Consider the following 22,037-nt stretch of genomic DNA (forward strand, 5'->3'; position numbering starts at 1 on the left):
TCCCTACTTTTCGTCTTATTCGCTCGCAAGTCTCAACTGTGCACGAGACACACAGAGAGGAGTTGCCGATTTCGAAACGCACGAGTACGCGCGAGCTCAACACTCTATCGGCCACGAGATCAACGCTGTGTGCATGGACACATTCTTTTTTCTTTTCGTATATTCATGTGACCGTGGTGTGTATGTGCAGAGATGGATTCGTAACGCGAAATAGCGGCCATTGTGAATGAAAATAATTGCACACGGTAGAGAGAACGGTGGGGTCGCGTGTAATTTATATCGTGCCATCAAGCTGGATCCTACGAGGTTATTAATGTCGAGATCCGAGAGACTGCGGGAGAAAAAGGGAGAGAGAGATCAAGAGAGGAAGGAAGATACGAGGCTGGAAAGCTTTCACGTGAGACGAGAGACTCCTCAAAAGCATCACTGAATCTTTCAGTCGGAAACTCTCTTTTGTTTTTTCTATTAGTATTAGCCTCAATTCACCCAATTTTTGCCCAGAATGAACGAATAAAGAATGATGGTCGAGGGAGGTAAAGTGAAATTATTCCGATAAAATATCATTGAGAAATGCTCGTGATTAGGATTTCGATATTAAAGTTCGTTAAGCCTGTGATTAGTTGATGCAGCTTTTGAATTTATTTCAAACCAAAGTCCGAATGATTCGCTCTCCATTTCTCATGATAACGAACATTCGAACGGAAGAGTAGAGAACGAAGATTATTTAGCGCGTGTGATTTTTTACAGCAATTCGCGAATGTTGGATCTCGTCAGATTTTTACGGTGTGCGAATAACCAGCGAGTTTTTTTTTCTTTCTTTTCTTTTTTTTTTTTAATGAAAGCATTCAGTCTGGTGATATATTACAAAAGTATCCATTATTTATCTACAAATGTTGCTCGAAGCCCGCCTTCAACATTCTCCGATTCTTCCTTACGGTATTAGCAAAAGCGGCGTGTGTGTGTGTGTGTGTGTCGGTGGCTCTCATGCCAGTGAGATATTAGATCTGTGTATGGAGTTTCTGTAGTTAAATTGTAGATAAATTAGTCTCTGATTAGCGCGTGGCGTGTGCCTCTCTCGAAGCTTTTTCCCCCTCGTTTTTTTTTCTTTTTCATAATTCCGGACGAACGTGCGCGCCGCTGCTTTACTCTCGTGGATGACTCTGGTGTGCACTCTCGCTTTTGCGAGAAAAATGCATCCACGTATAAGGAAACGCAGAAGAGTTACGTACGAACGTACGTGTATGCGTGTATTCGTACAAAGAGACGAGAATTCTGTTGTATATTATAGCGTAGACGAAAAAGATTGCGATCTTTTAAGGAGAATGAAAGTCATGGCTTTTGAAGAAAGTGGTGGGAGCTTGTGGGTGTAATTAACGGTACAATCAATTACATTCCGTAGAGCTGAGATTACAATTAATTGAGACAGTGAGAATTTCGACTCTGTTCCTTTTCCTCATGTTTTTTCAATACGCGATGAGATAATTCCAACGAATAGAAAGGTGTCGTTAAACTATCCACCGCAGTTGATAATATCCTAATTATACTTTTCTAATCAATAACCAACGCAGTCGCATTCACTTAATGGAGCGGCCGTCCAACCGCGATATGCTATACGATTCGCAAACGATATAAGAATATCTAATGTAAAACAATAAAGGGATAATAAAGGATTGATAGTCCAGGACTATCTCGCGTATGTAGGAAAAATTCAGAGGCATTTCTCTCGTAAGAAAAGTTATTGAGCAAGGCCACGAACGCTCAGATTTTTTCATTAATTCTTACTTTCCGTTCGGGGATAATTAATCGTACGGCGAAACTCCAACGCCGGATAATATCATACGTCATTTATATATATATAAGAGGACTAATAATACTCGCGTACCTGTATATTTTGCCGGCACCGACGAGAGTCTCGAATAACCGGCGAGGCGACTTTTACATTAAGGAAAATAATCGCTTACTTATATATATTTGTAAATATATTATTATGTATGTGTGTCTGTCTGTGTGTGTAGATACATTTGAGAAGCACCTTGCGTTGGCTCGAGGAAAACTGACAGGTAAGAAGGTTGTTCTACTTCGGTGCTATCTATACAAACAGGATTCATCCGCGAGACGAAAGGCATTCGCATAACAAGCGAGCAACAACGAGAAGTACATGTCCCAGCATCCACTTGGCGCTATGCATGTGCGAACCAACACACATTCTTATATATATAAATGAAATACGTGATCCATCTCGCTGTGGGTGAAAACTCGCTGGTTGCTCCGCTCCCCTAGTTTTAATGGTACAGCGAAAAGGCACGTGTTTGATAATCTTTTCGCTCTAACGCCAAACTGAATCGAGGAATAGAGACGGGCGTCGGTCCGCGCGCACCGCGGACTCTTTCGCTCGTCAAAAAACTCTCCTTGCCTTGGTTCCATGTTCGCGCTAATCTCCCGCCGAGCAAAAGTCGACGGGAATACGATCTTTTCGCGTATATACATGTGTTGCTACTATGTAAGATTGTATTTGCTCACCAGCTGTTGAACGTGTTTTAATTGAAACTTTCAAATCTACGAAATCGCTTATCTCACTCTCGCACGCGCCTGAATTTATCCGTGTTCTCAGTTTAAATTCCATATCACGAGCGCGATACGGAGCAACGGGATACTTCGTTTTTGCCGGAAGTATACATCGAGAAATTGAACTTTCCCGTTCGTCAACTCTCTTTTCTTCCTCTCCCTCTCGCCCCCCCCCCCCCCCCGTACAGTCCATTCGCGTCGCCAGAAATTCAGAGAAAAATCTCCGCCCGGCCCCCTCCTCGCTTTGCTTCCTTCGATCAACATTCGTTTACACCTATGTTCGAGCTCTTCACAATAAATCTTGGTTACGGCATTTTTGGGAATTCGGCACTTCGAAGACTGCTGACCTTTCGCACACGAAATTGAAAGTCAGCGACTGCTGCGAATCGGGACCACTTCTCGTCGAGTAATTTTTGTATCCTACCGATGAGCTCCATAAACAAGAGAATTGAACGGTAGACGAAGAAGACGCAATTTCCGTTGGAGAGACTCCAATCAATATTGGATAACTGGAATTCTTTAAGATTTAAACTTAGTACACCCGCAGCAGATTGGCTAACGGAAACAAGGCATTAGTGTTAGCAGCACCCTCCGTAAGATGACTTCCTTCTCGCAGTTCTCGCACTAATGAAAATAATGACAGGAGTCTGGGTATATCTGTATAGGAGTTTGTATCGAGGCTCGTGAAAAGAGCACAGTTGGGAGGCGAGCAGTTTGATTGAATTTTCGTGACAGGGTCACCCGATAGGAGAGATCGTTCTGGCAAGATACACGAAAAGAGGAAAAAAATAATGAAGAAAGAACGAGTCATCGGTCCCCGGCGTCGGCGCAATTGGATCGTGCGAGCTGACGCCCGCGTTTTAAAACCGTCAATAAAACGGAGCACAATTATTTCTAATCGAGTATAGAAAAGCGATCTCGAAATCATTCGACTCGCGTCGTCTCGCGCACACCGAGAAGAGAGACAATAACATATCGAGGCAGTGACTGAGCCTCGGTAGAGATTATATATCTCGATCACACGCGCGCGCATTCTCGTTACCGGTCTAGTCAAAGTTTCTTCGCCGGTTCAAGACTACCTTGACCATATCGAGTCAATAATGTCTCCTGCCGGCTATTCAACTTTTATGTTCATCTATATATAGAAGAGCTTCATCTCGCTTCGTGCTTCTTTCTCTCGCTCTCTCTCTCCACCTCGCTCTTTCTCTCTCTTTCCCTTTCGAACGAGCGCCGCGAGACGCATCTTCCTCTTTTTGTTTTTCCACCGGCGTGTCACGTAAACCGAATGCGCTGCGCGCGTAGGTGAAATTACCACGTCGACGAGGATCTCGCGCGCGTTCCTCTTCCCTATTAGCCTCGTTCGATTTCGAAAGGGTATAGTTACCTTCGCGTTGACGGAATAAACTCAGAAACGTAGTAGTTTCTATGCTTCTTTACACTTTTTTCCTACGCCCTGTTTGTTTCTTTATTTATATTCAAATATAAAATCGTGTGCGCCCGAGTCTGCGTATGCCTATTGTATACGCGAAGGCTACTGTGACTTCCACTTTTGTTACTCATTCTCTTCGGGCGCGTATACGTCGCGGAAAAAAACTTTCTTACAGTCCGTCTTCATCGGCAGTCTCTTTCTAGAGACACGAAAACCTTTCTCTTCAACCGCAATTTTTTATCAACGAAACCGGACAGCGCACCATTTCGACAGTAACGAATAGACGATCAATGAAGGAAAAAAGGGGGGGCATTACCGTCGCGTAATAAAAGACGTTTTAACCGAATCACGGAGCGGAATGATTCTCCGGAGTTATCGCGGAGAATAATAACGTTTGGGCCAAAGTTATTTTGAAACTCATTCGAAAAATTGGCACCCTGATCGATGATTCTTTTCCTTCTTTTCAGCAATCGCTCGCAGCCGGTTTTTCGTGACGAAAGTAGAGAAAAATTTGCGATCCACGAGTGGTATCGGTAACGAGGAAAGGAAAGGAAGGAGAAGGAAGGAAGTGAGGAAGGACGACCACCTCGTGGCGGACTATTTCTCTGCTCGCCTGACATCCACATCCTGGATTTACGCTCGAGTTATCGCGTTTTTCCCCCGCAACGTACATCGACGCATCGGACAGTCGCAGGAGCCGTTAATGCATCGGCGCAAAACAATATATGTTTATATTCGTGAGTAAACGTATATGTACATTCAAATGTGTTTTGTGCTGTTCGAGATGAGCAAGTAAAAACGTCGGACGCGATGAAGACAGAGAAATAACGCCTGGAGGGGTCCCAGACTCCGATAATTTTTCATCGAATTTTCAGCACGTGAAAGAAGCAGATTGAGAGACAGAGAAAAAGCGAGAACGGAAGAGAGCACTTACGTATATTGCGGTAAAAATAATAATATATGGCCTACCGCAGTTGTATCTCTCCGTACAAAGTAATAATTCCTCATTTTTTTTGTTACTTCGTTCTACCGTAATTCCGAGTCATTAGACAGCCATTTGTTTCGTTTGGTTACGTGTGTCGATCGAGTTAAGTAATGGTTATATCATAAGAGCTGTCGAGCATGCTGTAAACTTGTTTTTTTTATCTCATTTTTTTCGTTCCAAGTAACCATGCAAACTCTCGCGTTCCGTTACAATTGCTGTTGATAGAATCGACGATGTGCTAATTGAAAAGACCGACCTTCGTGTTTTACTTCGGCCTCAGCTGTGTGGCCTATATTCATTGTAATTTCAATACGTTCCATGTACTTTCTTGTCTCTGCATTCTCATTGAATCGTTTTCACCTACGTTCCTTGAATGAAAATTTCGAGTCTCTGTTTTAATATCCTTCTGCATTCTCCGGGATGTGGCCCATCGAATCTTCAAGGATTCCTGGCAAGAATCTCGCGCGCACGCGTTATTTGAGCTCGAGATCCATTGCGCAATGTTTATAAAACGATAGCTCGTATCTCGTCAATGTGACAAATGAAAATATGAATACAACAAATGTGTATAAATATACAGGAATCGAGCGTGTAAAATGATCGAGGTCTCTTGCATCGATTCACAAGGCCGATTCCCGTCATGGCTCGCGGATTCATTTGATTTCTGTACACCCTACGAATCCACGGAGGCATACGAACGTGTGCTCGATCGACAGTTTTTGCATTTCTCTCTCTCTCTCTCTTTCTCTCTCTCATGCCTCCAACTCTCCTTCATTTGCTCGAGATTGATGGTCAACCATTTCGAAGATGATGACAAGTAGAAGCTCTATCAACAACGACGAGCATTTCCATTAGCATATTTTTCACTTCTGAACTGCCCGTTTCTCATGCTCGAATTAATTCTTCACGTGCACACAGCTCTCGCTACTTGCGAGATGACATCCGGGATAGGAAAGAATAATAAGGTGTGAATTTTAAGCGTCACAGATTTGCGCACTTTCCAACAGATTCTTCAGGTTTGCACTTTGCATAGTAGAAAATAGGCATAGGCAAAAAGTACGCTCGTCAAATTGGAGTGCACACGAGAGTGCGGTAGCGCTCGATCTCGCGTCGGCCTTCGCGATTCCTACGAATTTTTTGTTCCAAAGACTCGACGTCAAGCCGCTCGCTGTGGTTCTCGATAACGTTTCGGTTTACCGTATTTTTGTCAAACTACTCGATACACGACATAAATTACGATGTCAAGATAAAAAAAATGTATCGCACACTCGATCCGACTAAATTTTGCTCGGAGCTGTCACGCGCTTTTTTTATGAGGTTTATTCAAATGCTGTTTTCTGGTAAACATCGTTTTTCTTATCACTGCAGAATAACGCCTATGTTCGATGAAATTCCGTGCGCAGTTTTTATCGTTAAACTAAAAAAACTTGATAATTTGCAGTTCTACCAACGTTATTGGCACTTTGTCGAAGGTTCAATAAGAGGTTGCCAACCAGTTTAATTATCACTTCAAACTATACGTACGGATGTAAAAAACGAAATAAAAACATTATGGAATCAGATGATTCTGTGATTTCCCAGCTGACACGAAGCAATTCTGATTATTCGCTTCTGCACTTCGTTACGAGGAATAGCGAAGCGTGGATAACGAGTTTTGTGAAATCTAGTGATTCGAATTCCGAGACTCGAACATTTCATTCGAAAAAATCAATTTTCTACGCAAAATTTCGTGTTGTATTGCGAGTTTTACAGTTCAACTTTGGGTCATCTGGTAACCGTAAAATTGGAAGCTATCGGATCGAGTGAAATTTGAAAAAGTTCAATGTCCTGCGAGCCTAGAGGTTTACTCGACAAATTTTCATCCCAATTTCTGTTGAATTCGCCTGTTTTTGGCACCACCTTTATTTACAATATTTCATAACATTAGCATGAGGAAAAATGTTATGAATTACTCACCAGTTATTTGTAATTGATATCCAAGCTTCTCTCGGTGTTAAAAAATCTCCACAAAGTTGATGCACCGTTAAATAAATTTGATATCGATGGTAAATGATTCACAAATGTACTAAATGAAGCACAGTCACGAGATCCTTTTTCGTCAGTAACATTCACCCACGTTAAAGTATGTCTTGACTTTATTTATTTGTTCAACCAGCTCATCTGAAAATCCCGTGGTCGTTGGAGAGCGAAACTAGGAAGATTCTCGAGCCCTTCGTTCAGGGGTGAGCAACGAAGCGTTCTTATAATCCGAGGCGATAATCGGGAGAAGAAAACTCGAAGTTACTCTCCTTTTCGTCCTGCCCCTTCGCACAAACGAACAAAAGGGATGCTCCCAATCGAGGAAGAAAAATCCTCGTCCTTTTGAGCACTTGGTCAATTTATTCTCGCGATAGAATCTCCAACCACCATCCCTAATGCCTTTTTTCCTTTCTACATTGCTGGAAAAAAAACGTCACCATTCTGCGACAGTAGGAAACAGTCCCGAGTCAAGTTTGACTTTTGATCGCGGTTTCAACACAGAGAATGCTTCGAAAAAAAGCGGAAAAATAAACTGTTAATCCTTGAGCGAATATTTCTGAGCGAGTTCGCCCGGACTTGGTCGTCCAACGTTTTTATTGTTTCACCTCACTGTTGATAAATTCTGGGTCTCGCACTTGAGGGATAAATTCTTTTGTCAGCAATGGTGGCAAACGAATGAAATAATTATTGGAAGGTGACGGAAGGTTGTGGATCTTCGTTAATCGACGATTACAACGATTCGTCTCAACTCCACGTTATTTAAAAATCATTGAAAAGGAAGAGAAATGAAAGAAAAAAGGAAGGAAATCGGAGTGGGAACGCGTGGAGACACGGCGGACAGAGCAGCGGATGCGAACGGTCCGATCGTCGGCTTGGTACTGATGAGGGGAGCCGCGACGAGCCGGGCCGAGGCCGGCAAGCGGAGATCCGAGTTTTACGGGGATACTGGCTCGCCGCTATGGCTCTCGTATAATGCTCCCCGACGACGACGAGACGATGCTGGGGAGAGTCTCACGAGCTCAGCGACAGTCGCAGCCAGTCAGCCGGCCACGCCGTTGAATTCTCGAGCTCCACCGCACATGGATACACACTCCTTGCATACACGTACGAGCGATGTATGGGCGCGGTGGGAGGAAAAACCGGCGTGCAGTTCTTGCATCGTCGCGCGAAAGACGTTCACGATCCCGCGCATAAGGCTCTCATCCTTTGCGGCGCACACTTCGTCAAAGTTCGATCAGAGCGAACTTCGAATCGTCGGCAATCGAAACATTTTTTTCATCAATTAATCGAGGCACTAATTATTCCAAAGCACCCTTAATAATATCGTCTTTATGTCGCTTTGGAACAAATTTTGAAACAATCACGTAAGAACTCCCCCGATTCACTTTTCCTCGAGGAGAAGTACAAAGACAAATGGGTTGATAAATATTTCACTTTTTTCAATAAAGCTTCTCACAATTTCAATAAGAAAAAGATCGAGGAAAAGGGGGAAAAAAAAGACTTCGGTGCAAATGAAAAACTCCAAATTTTGCGTCCAATCGATTTACAAATTCGGACTGTTTTTATCAACACCTCGAAAATTAAGGTCCTGGAATCATGACTCAACATTCAAATCGTCAATTCTTCAGAGAAAATGAGAAAATTTTACTAGAAACAATAAATTTATAACTTTGATAATCTCCACATGATTTCACCCGAAGCTGTTTATCTCCCCACACCAAAACTATTAGCTCGACAAAAAGAGAAATATTTCTCATTGAATTATTAATCCGCATATGAATGACTTCTCGAACAACTCGTTGATACAGAAACCGATCCAGCAGAGTTTATAGATACATAGAGCAGAGTTGGGAAGAGGCAGCTGTCAAAATACCATGAGGCTCAAATTCTTTATCTTCTCGTCTGTTTTGTGTTCCCCTGATGCACTCTTCAGGATCGAGTTTACACTTGAAAGCTTACACTTGCATATAGAGAAGCGTAGATAAACCACGCATTGAAACGAATGAAAATATCTTAACGTTTTAAATTTTCCATCTAAATTGAAATATTCTATTTTTTTAGGACTCTGCTTATATATTTATAGAACAATTATGCATTGAATTCTCAATGGTAGTGAGTGGGGGTAGAGTCAGTTATGAATTATTCCAAACGCTTCAACAATAGATTAAAAAAAAAAAAAAAATAAACTCGTGGACTCTTCTTCAGCTCATCCCTTCACATTATTTCTTCACCGAGAAAACGTCTGGCGGTCTACAGAAATTCTGGTCCGATGAGCCCGATTTTCTTCCGCATTGTCCAAACGTCCCGTTCGCGGGGGCGGGATTGAAATTCCGAACTGCGAGAAATCAGAAGGCTCAAAATTCCGAAAATCTAGCTGGGGCTCGAAATATATAGATATATCGCACTAGCGAGATTTTCGGACTTTTGAGCCTTCTGACTTCTCACAGTTTGGAATTTCAATCCCCCCCCCGTTCGCGTTACGAAAAGTATGTTTGATTCGTGAATCTTCAGGAGAGAAATTTTCTCTTACTGCGATTGAGCTTAACCCTCCGAGAGCATAGCGTCGTTTAATCGATTGAGTTCACACTGCCTCGGATGCACACGCATCGGATTTAGGCTGACAAAACCCTGCCGCATTACCCTCCGTGCGATGGATATCAAGCGGAAGTTCGATGGAGCAATACGAAGCGTAGAAGCGGCACGTGAGCAACGAAGACCAAAGAATTATAAAATATGGTTGCGACGTCAATAAAAATGAATGGAAAAAGGAAATATATCGCGAGACTCGGGTACGAAAGCGAGGGAACAACGGGACGTGAATCCCGGTCGGCAGCTGTTTCAACGTATGAAAGAGACTTCTCGAATTTTGTGTACGTATATCGGCGTAACCCAAAGTTTTACATCCATATGTCAGAATACGATCGACAGTCTTGCGTAGAAAGGCTTTTTCGTCTCGATTTTTTGTGCTCCCCAGCGTGTGTGGGTGGAATTTCCATGGGGACGTTTATAGACGAAGGGGGAAAGTGCGAGAGGCAAAGCACATACGCCCAGTCAATGCTTTTGAAGGGAGAAAGTACGATCCTTCGGCTCCGCTCTCGCGCCCCCTTAGATTTCTCTTTCTCTGTCGTCGGAGCTCGCTATCTCGGGGGAGTTATGGGCAAATATATACCCACGTCAAAGCTTGATCATCAAAAGGACTGAAGCGTCTGGGTCGAGCGTTGAAAATTAGCTTAACCATGCCCTTCCTAGTGTCAGCAGCCAACTTAGGCACAATCGACTGCAGCTATATTGGCTCGTACGCGCTTGGGGTGAATAAAACCACCCTCCCTTCCCGTCCCATCCACCCTTATTCTCACTATAGACATCCTTATAATCATCATAATACGCACGGTTACGCGCGGGCCTTGAAAATTCATCTGGGCACATTGCCTCATGAAACGATCCCGCAAGATTTAAAGATCTCGATTATAAACCGTCTATCGTAAAACCATTCCACAAAATGGAACTTGACAGACAATCTTTGATGAAATTTTCATCGTTCAAGTATGTCGAGGATTTGACATATTTGAATAAATTCAGTTTGTCCTGCTGCTTAAGTTTTTGGGGTTAGTTTGGTGCTCGTAAATAAGCCGCATCAGTCATTCAGGTCACGTTTACAATTATTTATCCGAGAATTACAAATTTTTGGAAATTCTCAACTCTGTAGGTTCCAAATCGAGCGAACAACAAATGGAATTTCTATTTCACGAAACTTCTTTCAGTTTTCCTTCGTGATAAATTTCATTTTCATTCGGTTGAAATTCGAGTCAATTTCACACGTGCTTGAATTACTCGAAACGCGGAACGAAAAAAGTTGGTTGGCGAAAAAAAACTTCTACTTCGTGCGGTATCAAAGAGATTCCGATACGTGCCAAGCTCGGACGTCACGTACATCGTAAATGTGTACGAGCTACTACGAGTGCTGAAATTCGTCGCTCAGGGCAAAGTTTCACTTGTTGAGAAGTAATCATGACGGGCAAATAATCATATACGCGATTATGGAAAGAACACATTTTCGATGATCGGTTCGATCATGCACAGAATTGTGAAATTTCAGATGAAAATGTTCCCATTATATTTGCAGCACGAAGATATTTATAACTCATTAAAAAAAAAAAAACAAAAACAAAACAAAACAAAACAAAACGAAATCATCTTTGAAAATCGAGCATTCGAGATGCGACGACCGATCGTGTCCATTATTTCAACGTTCAGGGATCACCTTTTCACTAATTTGTCGCGGAATACCTGTAAAATCTGTGGCACGATTTCTCACCATCTGACGATTGCATCACTATCAAGAGATCGAGAAAAATGCGATTCGCACTTTCGGCGTGCATAGCGGGTAAAAAGAAAAGAACGAAGAGAAGAGCGCGATTACAACATCTTCCCGAATTGGTTACAGACCTTACAATTCCATGTGTATATAGATATAAAGGCGTTGGTCGGACAGCATAAATATACACGCGTCTGCCACACGTAAAAATCGCGATTTATGTGGCTCGTTGTTGCCTCTCGTACCCCGCGCTATCTTTTTACGAGCAACAACAACGAAAGAGCTTGCATAATGTCTGAAAAAGTTTCCTCAGAACGGGGGTCCCCGCTCGTGTTTCGTAGCATTGCATATCTCGAAAACATTCTATTTACGCCGAAATAACGTTTTCGTAAGTCCCATATTTGGCGAGATGATGCGATAAAATATTCGCGGACGGGCGATTAAATATTCGGACATGTGCGTTTTATATCAGCTATCGCAAAGCGAAAGGCAGTAAAGTTTCGTATGGGAGGCAGAATTCGTTGGAAGATACGCCGTTTCGGTCGCTGACCGCGCAGTGCGATGGGAGCCGTGAACACCTTACGAATTCATTTGTGCCTTTAATTCGTCTCGACTAATTTAATAACCGAACATACAGTTGTCATTCGCGTAAGGTGCAGAGAAATTATTACATGTTACCGAGGAGAAAAACAAACTCCAATGTTCCCGGTTATTCCAGTGGGATAACAATTTCGTCGAGTGCGATCTTTTTTCAGGTAAATGAGAAATCTCCTTTTTTGCCAAAATCAAAGAAAACAAAATCAGAGATCCTGTGGCGTGTTTATTTAAATGCCATTATGCAGCGAATTACGTTCGAATTTCGAACGAGTCTGTTGCAAAATTGCAATCTCTTTCGTATACGCGTTCACGTTTGTTATAAAATCATTGAGAATCGCTCATATTCGTGATCACGATGCTCTGCTCGAGCCTCACAATCAAAGAGGCTCGTCATGTTTCGTCATCAATAGAGAAAAGCCACTGAGAGCATATTAATAGCATCTCCTCGTTTCCATTGAGCGATCTTTCATCTCATCCGCATCTCACTCCATACATAGCCAAGTTCAATCCTGCATAAGACCCTCATTCTCTCGTTTCACTTCTCCCAGCTTCATTTTATACAGTTCGCACTGACACCGATCCTCGTATCCCGTACCCTGGCGCCAGTTATCTCGACATTAGACATCACTGCCAATTTTTTACGCCCTTAACAGTAGTCTCATTAAGGAATTGTAGGGTGAGAACCCGATTAGCTCTTATACTTATGATACACGAGAGTTTTCCTTATCTATGAGTACGTCGTATAACGTCGTGTAACGGAACGAGTGAGGGGGAATGGACACTTTAACTATGTCTAATTACACTGGCTCAGATGATCACTCATTAACCCATGCAAGCAGGTTTCTTTTTGTAAATTTTCTTCAAAATGAAAAAAAAAAAAAAATAACTTGAGTCAAATTATTATTCGCAGATAAAACAAGTTCGAATTGCGAATCATTAAATTTGTGTTTCCCATGATTTTCAATTACATTCATGCCATAATGTCTGAGTGTATCGTCGTAGCATATTTTCCCGTCAACGTTTCCACGACGCTTTCATAATTTTTCTTTTTTCATCCAATTCACCTTCGTTTGAGGTCCTGAAATAAAAAAGGAGTGTTTTGGGAATAGGATTGTACTGAGTTAGGGTCCAAAAAAAGAGCATCGGAAGGGTTGATCAATTTCATTGACGAGGGTGCGTTGCGTGCAGGCTTTCGTTGTGTCATTCAAACTTCTGTACCGCGAGGATAACGCAATAAACTTCCTTTCAATTCCATTTTTACCGTAAAAATCAGCGGAGGTCGTTGCCCCCTTTTGCCCTCAACTCTATCTCGACGCTGTCTAATTTCCACATTTTTCTTGATTACGGACACGATTTTTGGAACGCGGAGAAACATGGCAGGAACGTGCTATCCCTCGATGTGGAAGATTCGAATTAGTCGTGAAAGGGGGAGTTGGGAAGAACGAAGTGCGTATGCGCTTCGCCCTAATATGACCACACCAATCCATTCTAGTGGCACATCGTGCGCAATACTATTTTCTCCCTACGTTCAAACAAGCAATTCAATCGAGAAGAAACATCGAAAGAGCCAAGTTCTGGTTTCCTCGATTATCCTTTCGCTTCATTTCCACGTACACACACGCAGCCGAGCTACCGCATACGAACTTTTGATTGTCAGGGCTCTCGCCTTTAGCGAAATTATGACAAATATGGTGATATAGGAAATTAGGACTCTGGGAATCGCGGTAAATATATCTAATCTCAAAAAACCGCCTTGCACAACGATTTACTTGGTTCTAAATGAAATTTAGACCTCCCTAATTGGAATACACTCGAGAATCGACAATTTATTGTTTATACAGGCGATTCCAGAAGCAAAATCCAGTAAAACATCGAGATTTCAATCCCACAATTTTTTATTTCCTATTTCCGAGCCTGGGTTTTGAAAATAATTCTTTTCACTCGAGTAATTGAAGTACTCAAATTAATTTAAAAAAAAAAAAAAAAAAAAAAAAAAATACGAGGAGCCTCAATCGCTTTCAAGCGAATTTCGATTCGACTAGCAAACTATTAACACTCTGCAGTAAGAATTCGTTGTACTCACCATCGACTAAAATGAGAGAGCGTTGGTGGATATTCTTTTTTCGCATCCAATGTTTTTTGGACTCGTCTGTACATTCAGTAAATCCTCAAGTCTTAGTCGACTGGTCCTCTGTAATCGAATAAGGTATATGTATAGTCGGAGTGTAAAAAGTACATAGGTGCCGCAAATGATTCCACGAATTCCATAAATTATCCGTGAAAGGGGCGAGAGAAAAGAGGAAAAGCCCGTATTTCCCTACGCAACTATAAGCATCTAATGCAGCAATTTAAACACACACACACACACACGTATATCTATGAAACTCACCACGCCTCAGCCGGGAGGCGACGACGTGTGTGCTCGTTTATTTGGCCTTCTCTCATGTGTAACTCAGCCCGTAGGAGAGCAGTAGCTTCGGTGCATTTGTCAATTTCATGCTGTTTTCTCAACCATTTCTTTGCGTTCTGGTTCCACGAGCTCTCGTCAAATCGTTGATATCAATCGAGTCAAATTTCTCCAATTTTTCATCAATTTCATTAATGTGTATCAGAAATTTAGAAACTTTAAACATGCGGTCAAGTTTGAAAGTTTGTAACGTTTAATGCAAAAATTGATCGAGTTCCTTTGGACAGAGTATGGTCGATGTAAACTATGACGTTTCATAAATGGAGATTTTGTTACGAAAATATGCTCTGTTCGTACAAATTCCATTCGTCGAAAGAACTCGCAAAACTCGCTGACATTTTGCTCGGTGGCATAATTCGTTCCTGTTTCGGATTCGTAAAATAAAATTAACGAGTTGATTGTAAAAGTGAATATTTTTGACAGCAGTTTCAAAATACTTTTCATTAAAAGCGACCTATTCTCAACGCTTGTCCCAGCGAAGAGACATTTTGGTAAAAAATATTTTGTAAGAAATTCAGGATTCAACGAGATAAACTTGCCCAAACTTTCTCCCAGTAGAATTCGACGAATGGAAGATTAGCTTGGATACTCCATTAACAGTATTTCGCTTTTTATAAATATATTGCAAATGCAAAATTGTTCGGTAGAGTTCGGCGAAAAAGTTTCAAACGAATATACAGTTTTGTTGAACGAGGTTGAATGCTTCATTATTCACCTGATTCCCTCGCGAAATTGTGAGATCAGCGGTGTTGTATTCCGAGGCAAATTAACATAAGTAGCATGCCACCGGGTTAGCATTACACGCACGTAAGCAAAAGGAACTTAACTGCGTTAGACTCATCAGTTTTCTACAGGGTGAGTAAACGGAAGTACTTTTTAGCGACGCGATCAAACGTTACGATATCCCATGAGCTTCCTCTTTCAACAACTACGATATTCGCCGATCCGTTTCAGCCTGAATGTATCGCATGCAGTGTTTCCCACGATCCAAAAATACGAGGATTTTGAAGTAATTCAGTGGTCGAAATATTCGTCTTTCTCTGTGTGGAACAAACACTGTTTCGCTCTCACCCGCCTTCCAAAGGTTCATAAATTTGCATTTTCTTTCCATTTCAGTTGTTGAAAATGGACGATATTGGAAAGGTAAATTATCGAAAGTCATGACTTTACGGAAATTCTTTTAAGAAACGATTTTGAACATTATTTCAGTCTTTTTCAATCCTATTTTCACAGGTTTGAGTCGCCCTCTGTTGAATATCAATCCATTCAAATAATCTGTTTCCCGTTTTTTCTCTGAACTATAACGGATTATTCTTAGCTCAATACTTAAAATTGACGGATGAGAATCATACGTGAACTCATCTGGAGAATCGTGCCTGCGGAACGAACATTGTGGACGAGCTCATTCTTCAAGCGCCTGAGCCTATCCACGCCGAAGACAATACGGTTCTCCCCGGTCACTGTGAACGTGTGAATGTACTTTGGCATACACCCTCTGAAAATTCGACCGAGAAGAACCCCCTAACCTAGTGCAGAGCACAAGTGATCCCAGCCACGACTCAGAAATTGAGGGCTGATTCGGGAAATCTGTATTAAAAAACTTGTTGAAGTTAGAGCAAAATGCACGATCATAATATAAATCAGCAACAAAATTTTCATGGAATTCCTCGGGTCCGCGGTATTTCCCGATGAAAAACTGCCAACGGTTGGTCAAAGTGTTTTCTTAATAACGACTAAAAAATCTGAAAAATTATAAGGTGTTTTTGAACCTCGCTTATTCGTAATGTGAATCGTTGCGAATAGCGTGCTCACGATCCGCAAACTTGGTTTGATAAAAAGGCGAATCATCTCTCGTATTAAATACGCAAGGCGAGTCTCGTATCGAAACTCGTTTGAGAATTAACATATGTATTGCTACTAGTTTGGCTACTATGTAAGAGATTCTTCGAAGAAGAGTAGAAGAGGGAGAGAAAGAGAGCGAGAGGGTAGAAGATAAATATGTAATAAATATATTCAGGGAGAAAAAGAGAGGCAGTATGAAAATATCAAAAGCATCGCGCGTATAAAAGTATGACTAGCTGGAACTGCTAGGACGACGCGGTGTCGAATTAATTCTTACTGGCATAACTTTATCCAGTCATGCATGTTAATCCTTACTTAACATCGAGTATTTCGATATTTACAGGTACATTATTTACATCATTATTGTTATTTATGCGACATTTATTGTTATTATTAACGTCGAAGGTATTTGATGTAATGTAATTTTTAATTCTCTATCACATGCTAGTAGCAATGTTATACAAGAAATTCAAAGGAAAAAGTGTTTTGCGGTGCAGACTATGGGAATGCAAAGTTCCCAGGCTTTCCCCGATTTCTTTCAATTCCCAATTATCCATACTATATTTTATTATAATTAACCGAGGTATTAACGTGATTATTTTCATCGGCGCGCTCGCGCACGTTATTAGACACGAATGCATCCTTGCTGAGGCGAACATGTTCGACTGCCCACACGAATACTTTGTGCGAGTATACTCAAAGCACATACATTTATATATAGCTAAAAAGTAATATCTACTTAGATCGTAGACGGGCGTGTGTAATATCGTTTCGCGCAGCGGGCGAATGGCCTGGCCTCGAGCCAGCCACACCAGATAGATAGCTGAATCTCCTTGGGAAGGCTGTCCAGATGGAAATGCATATCAATAGCTTCCACTGGTATTATAAGCACTCTCTAGCATATACAAATATCGATAATAAAATAACTTCGGAAAAGGAATGACTGTCGTTCAAAGTGATATGGAAACTCTTCTCGTTTCTCTTGATTTTCGTATGAAAAATTGAGGACGAAGGAATCGAAGGAAATGGTCATCAACAGGGGCTTTTTGTGAAGGTTTCTCATTTGTTTGATATCGCGAAGGGAAAGACCGAAATCATGGAACGATACTCCAGTAGCATGTGCTATTTGAGTGAGAAATTCGTAAACAGAGTGTCGCCAAATTAAATGCAATTAAGAAAATTAAGTCCCCATTAACGTATCTCTCCGAGCCTTAATGAACAATCGATTTTTCTTCTTTTTCACGAAGCAAATCCGAGGATAAAGTGTTTGGAGCGTCGTGCTGCCTGACACTATCCCGAAGTGCATAAAATATGTGCTTTCTTCACTTCGCACCAATCTCCCAAGTCCTTCTCGCTCGAAGAGACTTACGAGCATCGACGACCCCACACGCTGTTTAACAGCCATTTTTCGATTAAAGTTTCCTTTTATTCCTCGCGTTCACAAGGACTTTTTGCAATGGTGCAAAAGATCGCGAATGCAAGAAAAAATGGTTCGAGCTCTCCGATAAATCGTCCAGGAGCAAGAGAGCACGAATTTCCAACTCGCCTCGATCTGACATTGTCTTTCGGCGTATTCTTTTCCACACCAGACTAACATTGCTCGTATAAATATCGCCGTACTCCGACAACTCTTAAATGTACTTTCATTGTATGTTTTACGGGATATTGCGATATCGTTTGTCCAAAACCCGTAGCAATAAAGAACAACGAATTGGGTGTCGAGTCGCGGAGCGAGTACAAAAAATATTCGAGAGTTATTATTTCTGTTCTCGCGATACTTTCCAAACTCATTGCGCACCCCTAGGCCAATTCGTTATTCGAAAACAGAACAAATCTCGAGTATCTGTGCAACAAGTTTTCTTCTCTTTTCAACGAATTTCTTCATTTTTTTTTGTCTTTTTTTCCGTCTACGTACAATCTCGGGAGCATTTATCGCGAGTTTGATCGAAAGATTCGATTAATACGATAGCCAACTAATTGAATCAGATAAAATACAATGTTTATGTTGTTATTAGGCTATGCACGTGGATAAGTGTCACACTGAAAGTTGGAAACTTTATTTTAGATCTTCAACACCGTATGGATTCGTATGAATATTGATGAAACGTCAAGAGAGGCTCGTGTTCTACATGAAAAACTGCAAAATTTTTTACTCCTAGTTTACTCTACGGAAGTTGTCTATTTTTATAACATTCACCGAATTTCGGTTTTTTAAAACAATAATGCAAAAACTATAAAAACGTGAAATGAACATTCGTTCGCTACACGCCATTTTACTGTCGTTTCAATAATACCCCCGAATTTTTTTTTCTGCCCATTTTCATTCCTTTGTCGTACTTTGCCATCTTAGAAACGCCCGAATCCTTTGCTGCATCCCCAGGCACCCTAGAATGACCGGTATTTAAGTGAAAATTGAGATAAGCAAAATTGGATCGAGCACGAAGGCTGGGTCTAGTAATTTGAGATAAATTCTCACCATTCATTCATTAAAATGAGACAGTTAGACTTGAACTAATGCTACTGGCGTTACAAGACAAGAATATATGCACATACATTTATCCGTATCAGGGTAAATGTGTATGAAGCGAGAAATTAAATTTTCACGCAATGTCGTACGCTCCGTATGCTAATGTCTCGAATATTTCTCTGAGGTAGTAGATTGATCTTTGGTGTATGTACGATTTATATGATAAACGATTTCGTGTACCAATTTCCGTTGCTTATGCCGAGCCTCGGGTCGTTTTTCATCCACTCATGTCCGATTACATTTTCATAATTATTTTAAAAATCCAAATTCCAAACTGGCTTATAAAAATCTTTGACATTCCATTATAAAATGGACACACTCTATTTTATTTTTATCCCTCTTTTCTTAAACATCTGGAAGCCCGATCAAAAGTCCGATGAAAGTGTATGTGCCCAAAGTTGGAATAAGACTCATGGACGTCTGGGCAGTATAAGCACAGATTTGGCGGCTCCGTTCGATGCTAATTATTATTCCAAGTCTCGATTTTCTCAATCCAAATATCTGATCTCAAGCCGCGCCGGCGCGTCTCGACGCAGACTGTAAAGAAGACCGCGCGACCGCATACTATCGACCTGAGAATGGGAATCTTTTCCGTTATTTTTCCTCTTCACGGAATATGAACGACGCTAGTGAAATTTTTGAAGCTACATATGTTTTCCAAGTCCTTATACTTGGCTGCCTCGCGTATTCAGGATTGCTTCAAACTTTGATACGATAAGGAGCACCAGAAGGCAAAGGTCTCTTCGGTATATTTGAATCCATTTTTTCCCATTCGCTGCTCTAGAATACTTCACCCTGATCTTAGATATTTCCTGTATTAAACACGCACTTAACGTACTTCCGGGCACCTCCGCACCCACGCAAACTTATATGCATATTCGCTTCCATATAAATATACAATATCCGTACAACAAACGAATTATTATCATCGATATTATTGTTATATGTCCACAAGACGGATAGAGGATAACGCAGCAGCAGAAAACACGTGCAAAGAGAGCTTATAGCGACTTAACTGCATGTAGTACGTCTATGCAACTGCAAGTTGTACATGTTGCAGCACCGCCCGGTGAATCTACCTGCGACTGCGAGTGAACGCTCTGTAATCAGGGACGAACGTCCCGCAGGCCGCCCGCTTCTCGAGAGACCAACAATCGATTACCCTACGCCATGTGTATAATGTGTATTTCTATATACTCCATATCCATACAGTTATACGTCTGTAGAGGAAATTTCATGCGAACTCGACCAACGAATGTCGATCAAACCAATCGAAAATGACATTTTTACGGTTGGTGTCAAGTGGAGTCAAGGTTGTGATGTTTTTTTAAGCAATTGGATGTCAAAGCTTGCTTTGGTCGGTCCAAAATGTAGGAACGAGCGTGGAGAAAATGGTAGATATGTTGTCGGTATACTTTCAAAATTACATTAGAGTTTGAATTTACCGGGAAATCCGTTGTTGATGGATTACAATGATGTCGAGCCCTGACCTTGAGCCTTTTCAATCGCTCTCTTTAACTCAAGTGACCCAAAGTACATACGCACGATCATGAACGTTCGTCTATGAACGGAGGTGAAAGTACTTCGAAAATTCACAGGTGTTTGAACGTCGATGGGGGATTGAATTTTCATGATGGTCGCGATGAAATTTTCAAGACTGACGTGTTCACACGTTTATCTCGTTGACACGGAATGTCCCGTGGATAGCGTGGTGCACGCGTATCCAAGCTCAGAACTCGGAACACCCGAGCGATATCGCACGTTAATTTATAATATCCCGGCTCGTGTTCACGGTCCAAGTTCTCGTGTGCTTCTCGTCGGAGACCGGCCACCATTGGAGAATAACAACGACGAAAGATCCTTCTCGTTCCTGCTTCCTCCTAATCGCGACCGTGAGCGCATATATAAAGCGCTAGACCTCCGTGCACGTTGCCCGAACTTTGCGACGCGCAGTGCGCGCGAGTGAGGAGGAAAGAAAGCTCATATAGTCGAACGAGAAAACTTTTACTCTCGTGTCATGATGGAGTTTTCGTTTTATTTGCCAATTCCTTTGCTATCGTACACATTTTCCATTGCCTTCTACCATTAACGCGTCAGCCCGTAACCGGTCTCCATAAATTTCACTAGTTTCGCAGCCTCCCTCTTTCTCACTGTCTTTTCCTTCCTGTCATTCTCATTATCAAACGAAAAGCTCGCCGGTGTTGCATTCGCAATAACGATTATTAATAAACAATGACGCACTCGCTGCAATGCTTTCCAACGTAAGAACGGAACGAGTGTGTTCAAAATCGCGAAACATGGTAGCACGAATTCACGATTAACTGCTAACCATACTTCATCGTAATATGCCTCGTACAATATTTCTGCTGAAATATTTTTTTGCCAACTTCTAATCACACGCTCCTTATTTCACTGCTTCTGTGATGACGATTCTACCAGCCGTGTTCTCTCGAAGAAAGCACCGCTCCTCACTCGTTCGGACTGTAGAACATCATTGAGAACTTTCGACGTAACGGGAATGACGGTTCCCAATAGCTGTCAAATGAGATGTAACGTCTCCAGGTGACCCAAAAAAAGTTTCGAACGATACAAACTTTGTTGTCTTTGTTATGCCTCGGTTCTAATCTAGGACAACTTACATTTGATAGATCAAATCTGATTGCCCACTCCATTATATCCCATTGACACGCAGTTGATAAAACGTATGACAAATAACTTCTGTGTACCAATTTTTGCGACTTTTCTTCAAGCATCGCTGACAGCCGCACGTCAAATTGAAGAGAATCCTCTGTAATTGGCTACTCAAATTTATCCTCGGAGGCGTTTGAGGTTTTACGTATATTCGTCGTTATTAGCGTCTTTTAGCACACTCCAATGACGAAACTCGGTTGCCCAAATGGAACAAAACAAGGATAAATTACTTACCGGATCGTTTAAATAGAGTTGCGCAAAGTTGGGAGACGAACGTTCCTTCGATTACGATGCGCTGGGGACATTTTTTCCACAGCGCTATACTTTTGTTTTTTCTTATCTGATGTACCATACCTGGTGCCTTGGGGATGGGATGACGACAAGTCGTTGTACGACACGTGTGTGCTCGCTCGATTAGACCTCTCATCCTCTTCACAGCTCTACCATGCTTCGTCGTCGTCGTCGTCATACAGAGAAAATGAAACGAATGTAAAACAAGCTAGGAGAAACGAAGATGAGAGACTTTGAGATGTACCGAGCACAGAGATCAACTACAACGGACACCATGCAATGCGGTGGAGCAAGAGAGAGAGAATGTTC

The 22,037-nt window shown here is 41.7% G+C and overlaps 2 protein-coding genes across 4 annotated transcripts in view; one reads left to right on the forward strand and one right to left on the reverse strand.

The window, feature by feature from the left end:
* Positions 1–7,940, reverse strand: part of knockout (Stork-head domain-containing protein knockout) — a 116,308-nt gene extending 108,368 nt beyond the window's left edge. Inside the window, exon 1 of one of the 2 annotated variants that reach the window (XM_043410986.1) lies at positions 6,936–7,940. The gene's annotated coding sequence lies outside the window, so the exon portion shown is untranslated. The remainder of the gene's footprint in view (positions 1–6,935) is intronic. The other variant, XM_043410987.1, reaches the window with a different exon arrangement.
* The window catches only part of LOC122405913 (uncharacterized), a 134,798-nt gene that overhangs the window by 90,813 nt on the left and 21,948 nt on the right, over positions 1–22,037 (forward strand). For both annotated transcript variants that reach the window (XR_006259844.1, XM_043410990.1), the window contains one exon: positions 4,462–4,731. Coding sequence is in view for 1 of the 2 variants with exons in the window: in XM_043410990.1 (XP_043266925.1) it covers positions 4,462–4,731 (270 nt within the window). In the remaining variant the exon portion in view is untranslated. The remainder of the gene's footprint in view (positions 1–4,461; positions 4,732–22,037) is intronic.

The sequence above is a fragment of the Venturia canescens genome, chromosome 2 (genome assembly GCF_019457755.1).
Source record: "Venturia canescens isolate UGA chromosome 2, ASM1945775v1, whole genome shotgun sequence".
In the NCBI taxonomy this organism is placed as follows: domain Eukaryota; kingdom Metazoa; phylum Arthropoda; class Insecta; order Hymenoptera; family Ichneumonidae; genus Venturia; species Venturia canescens.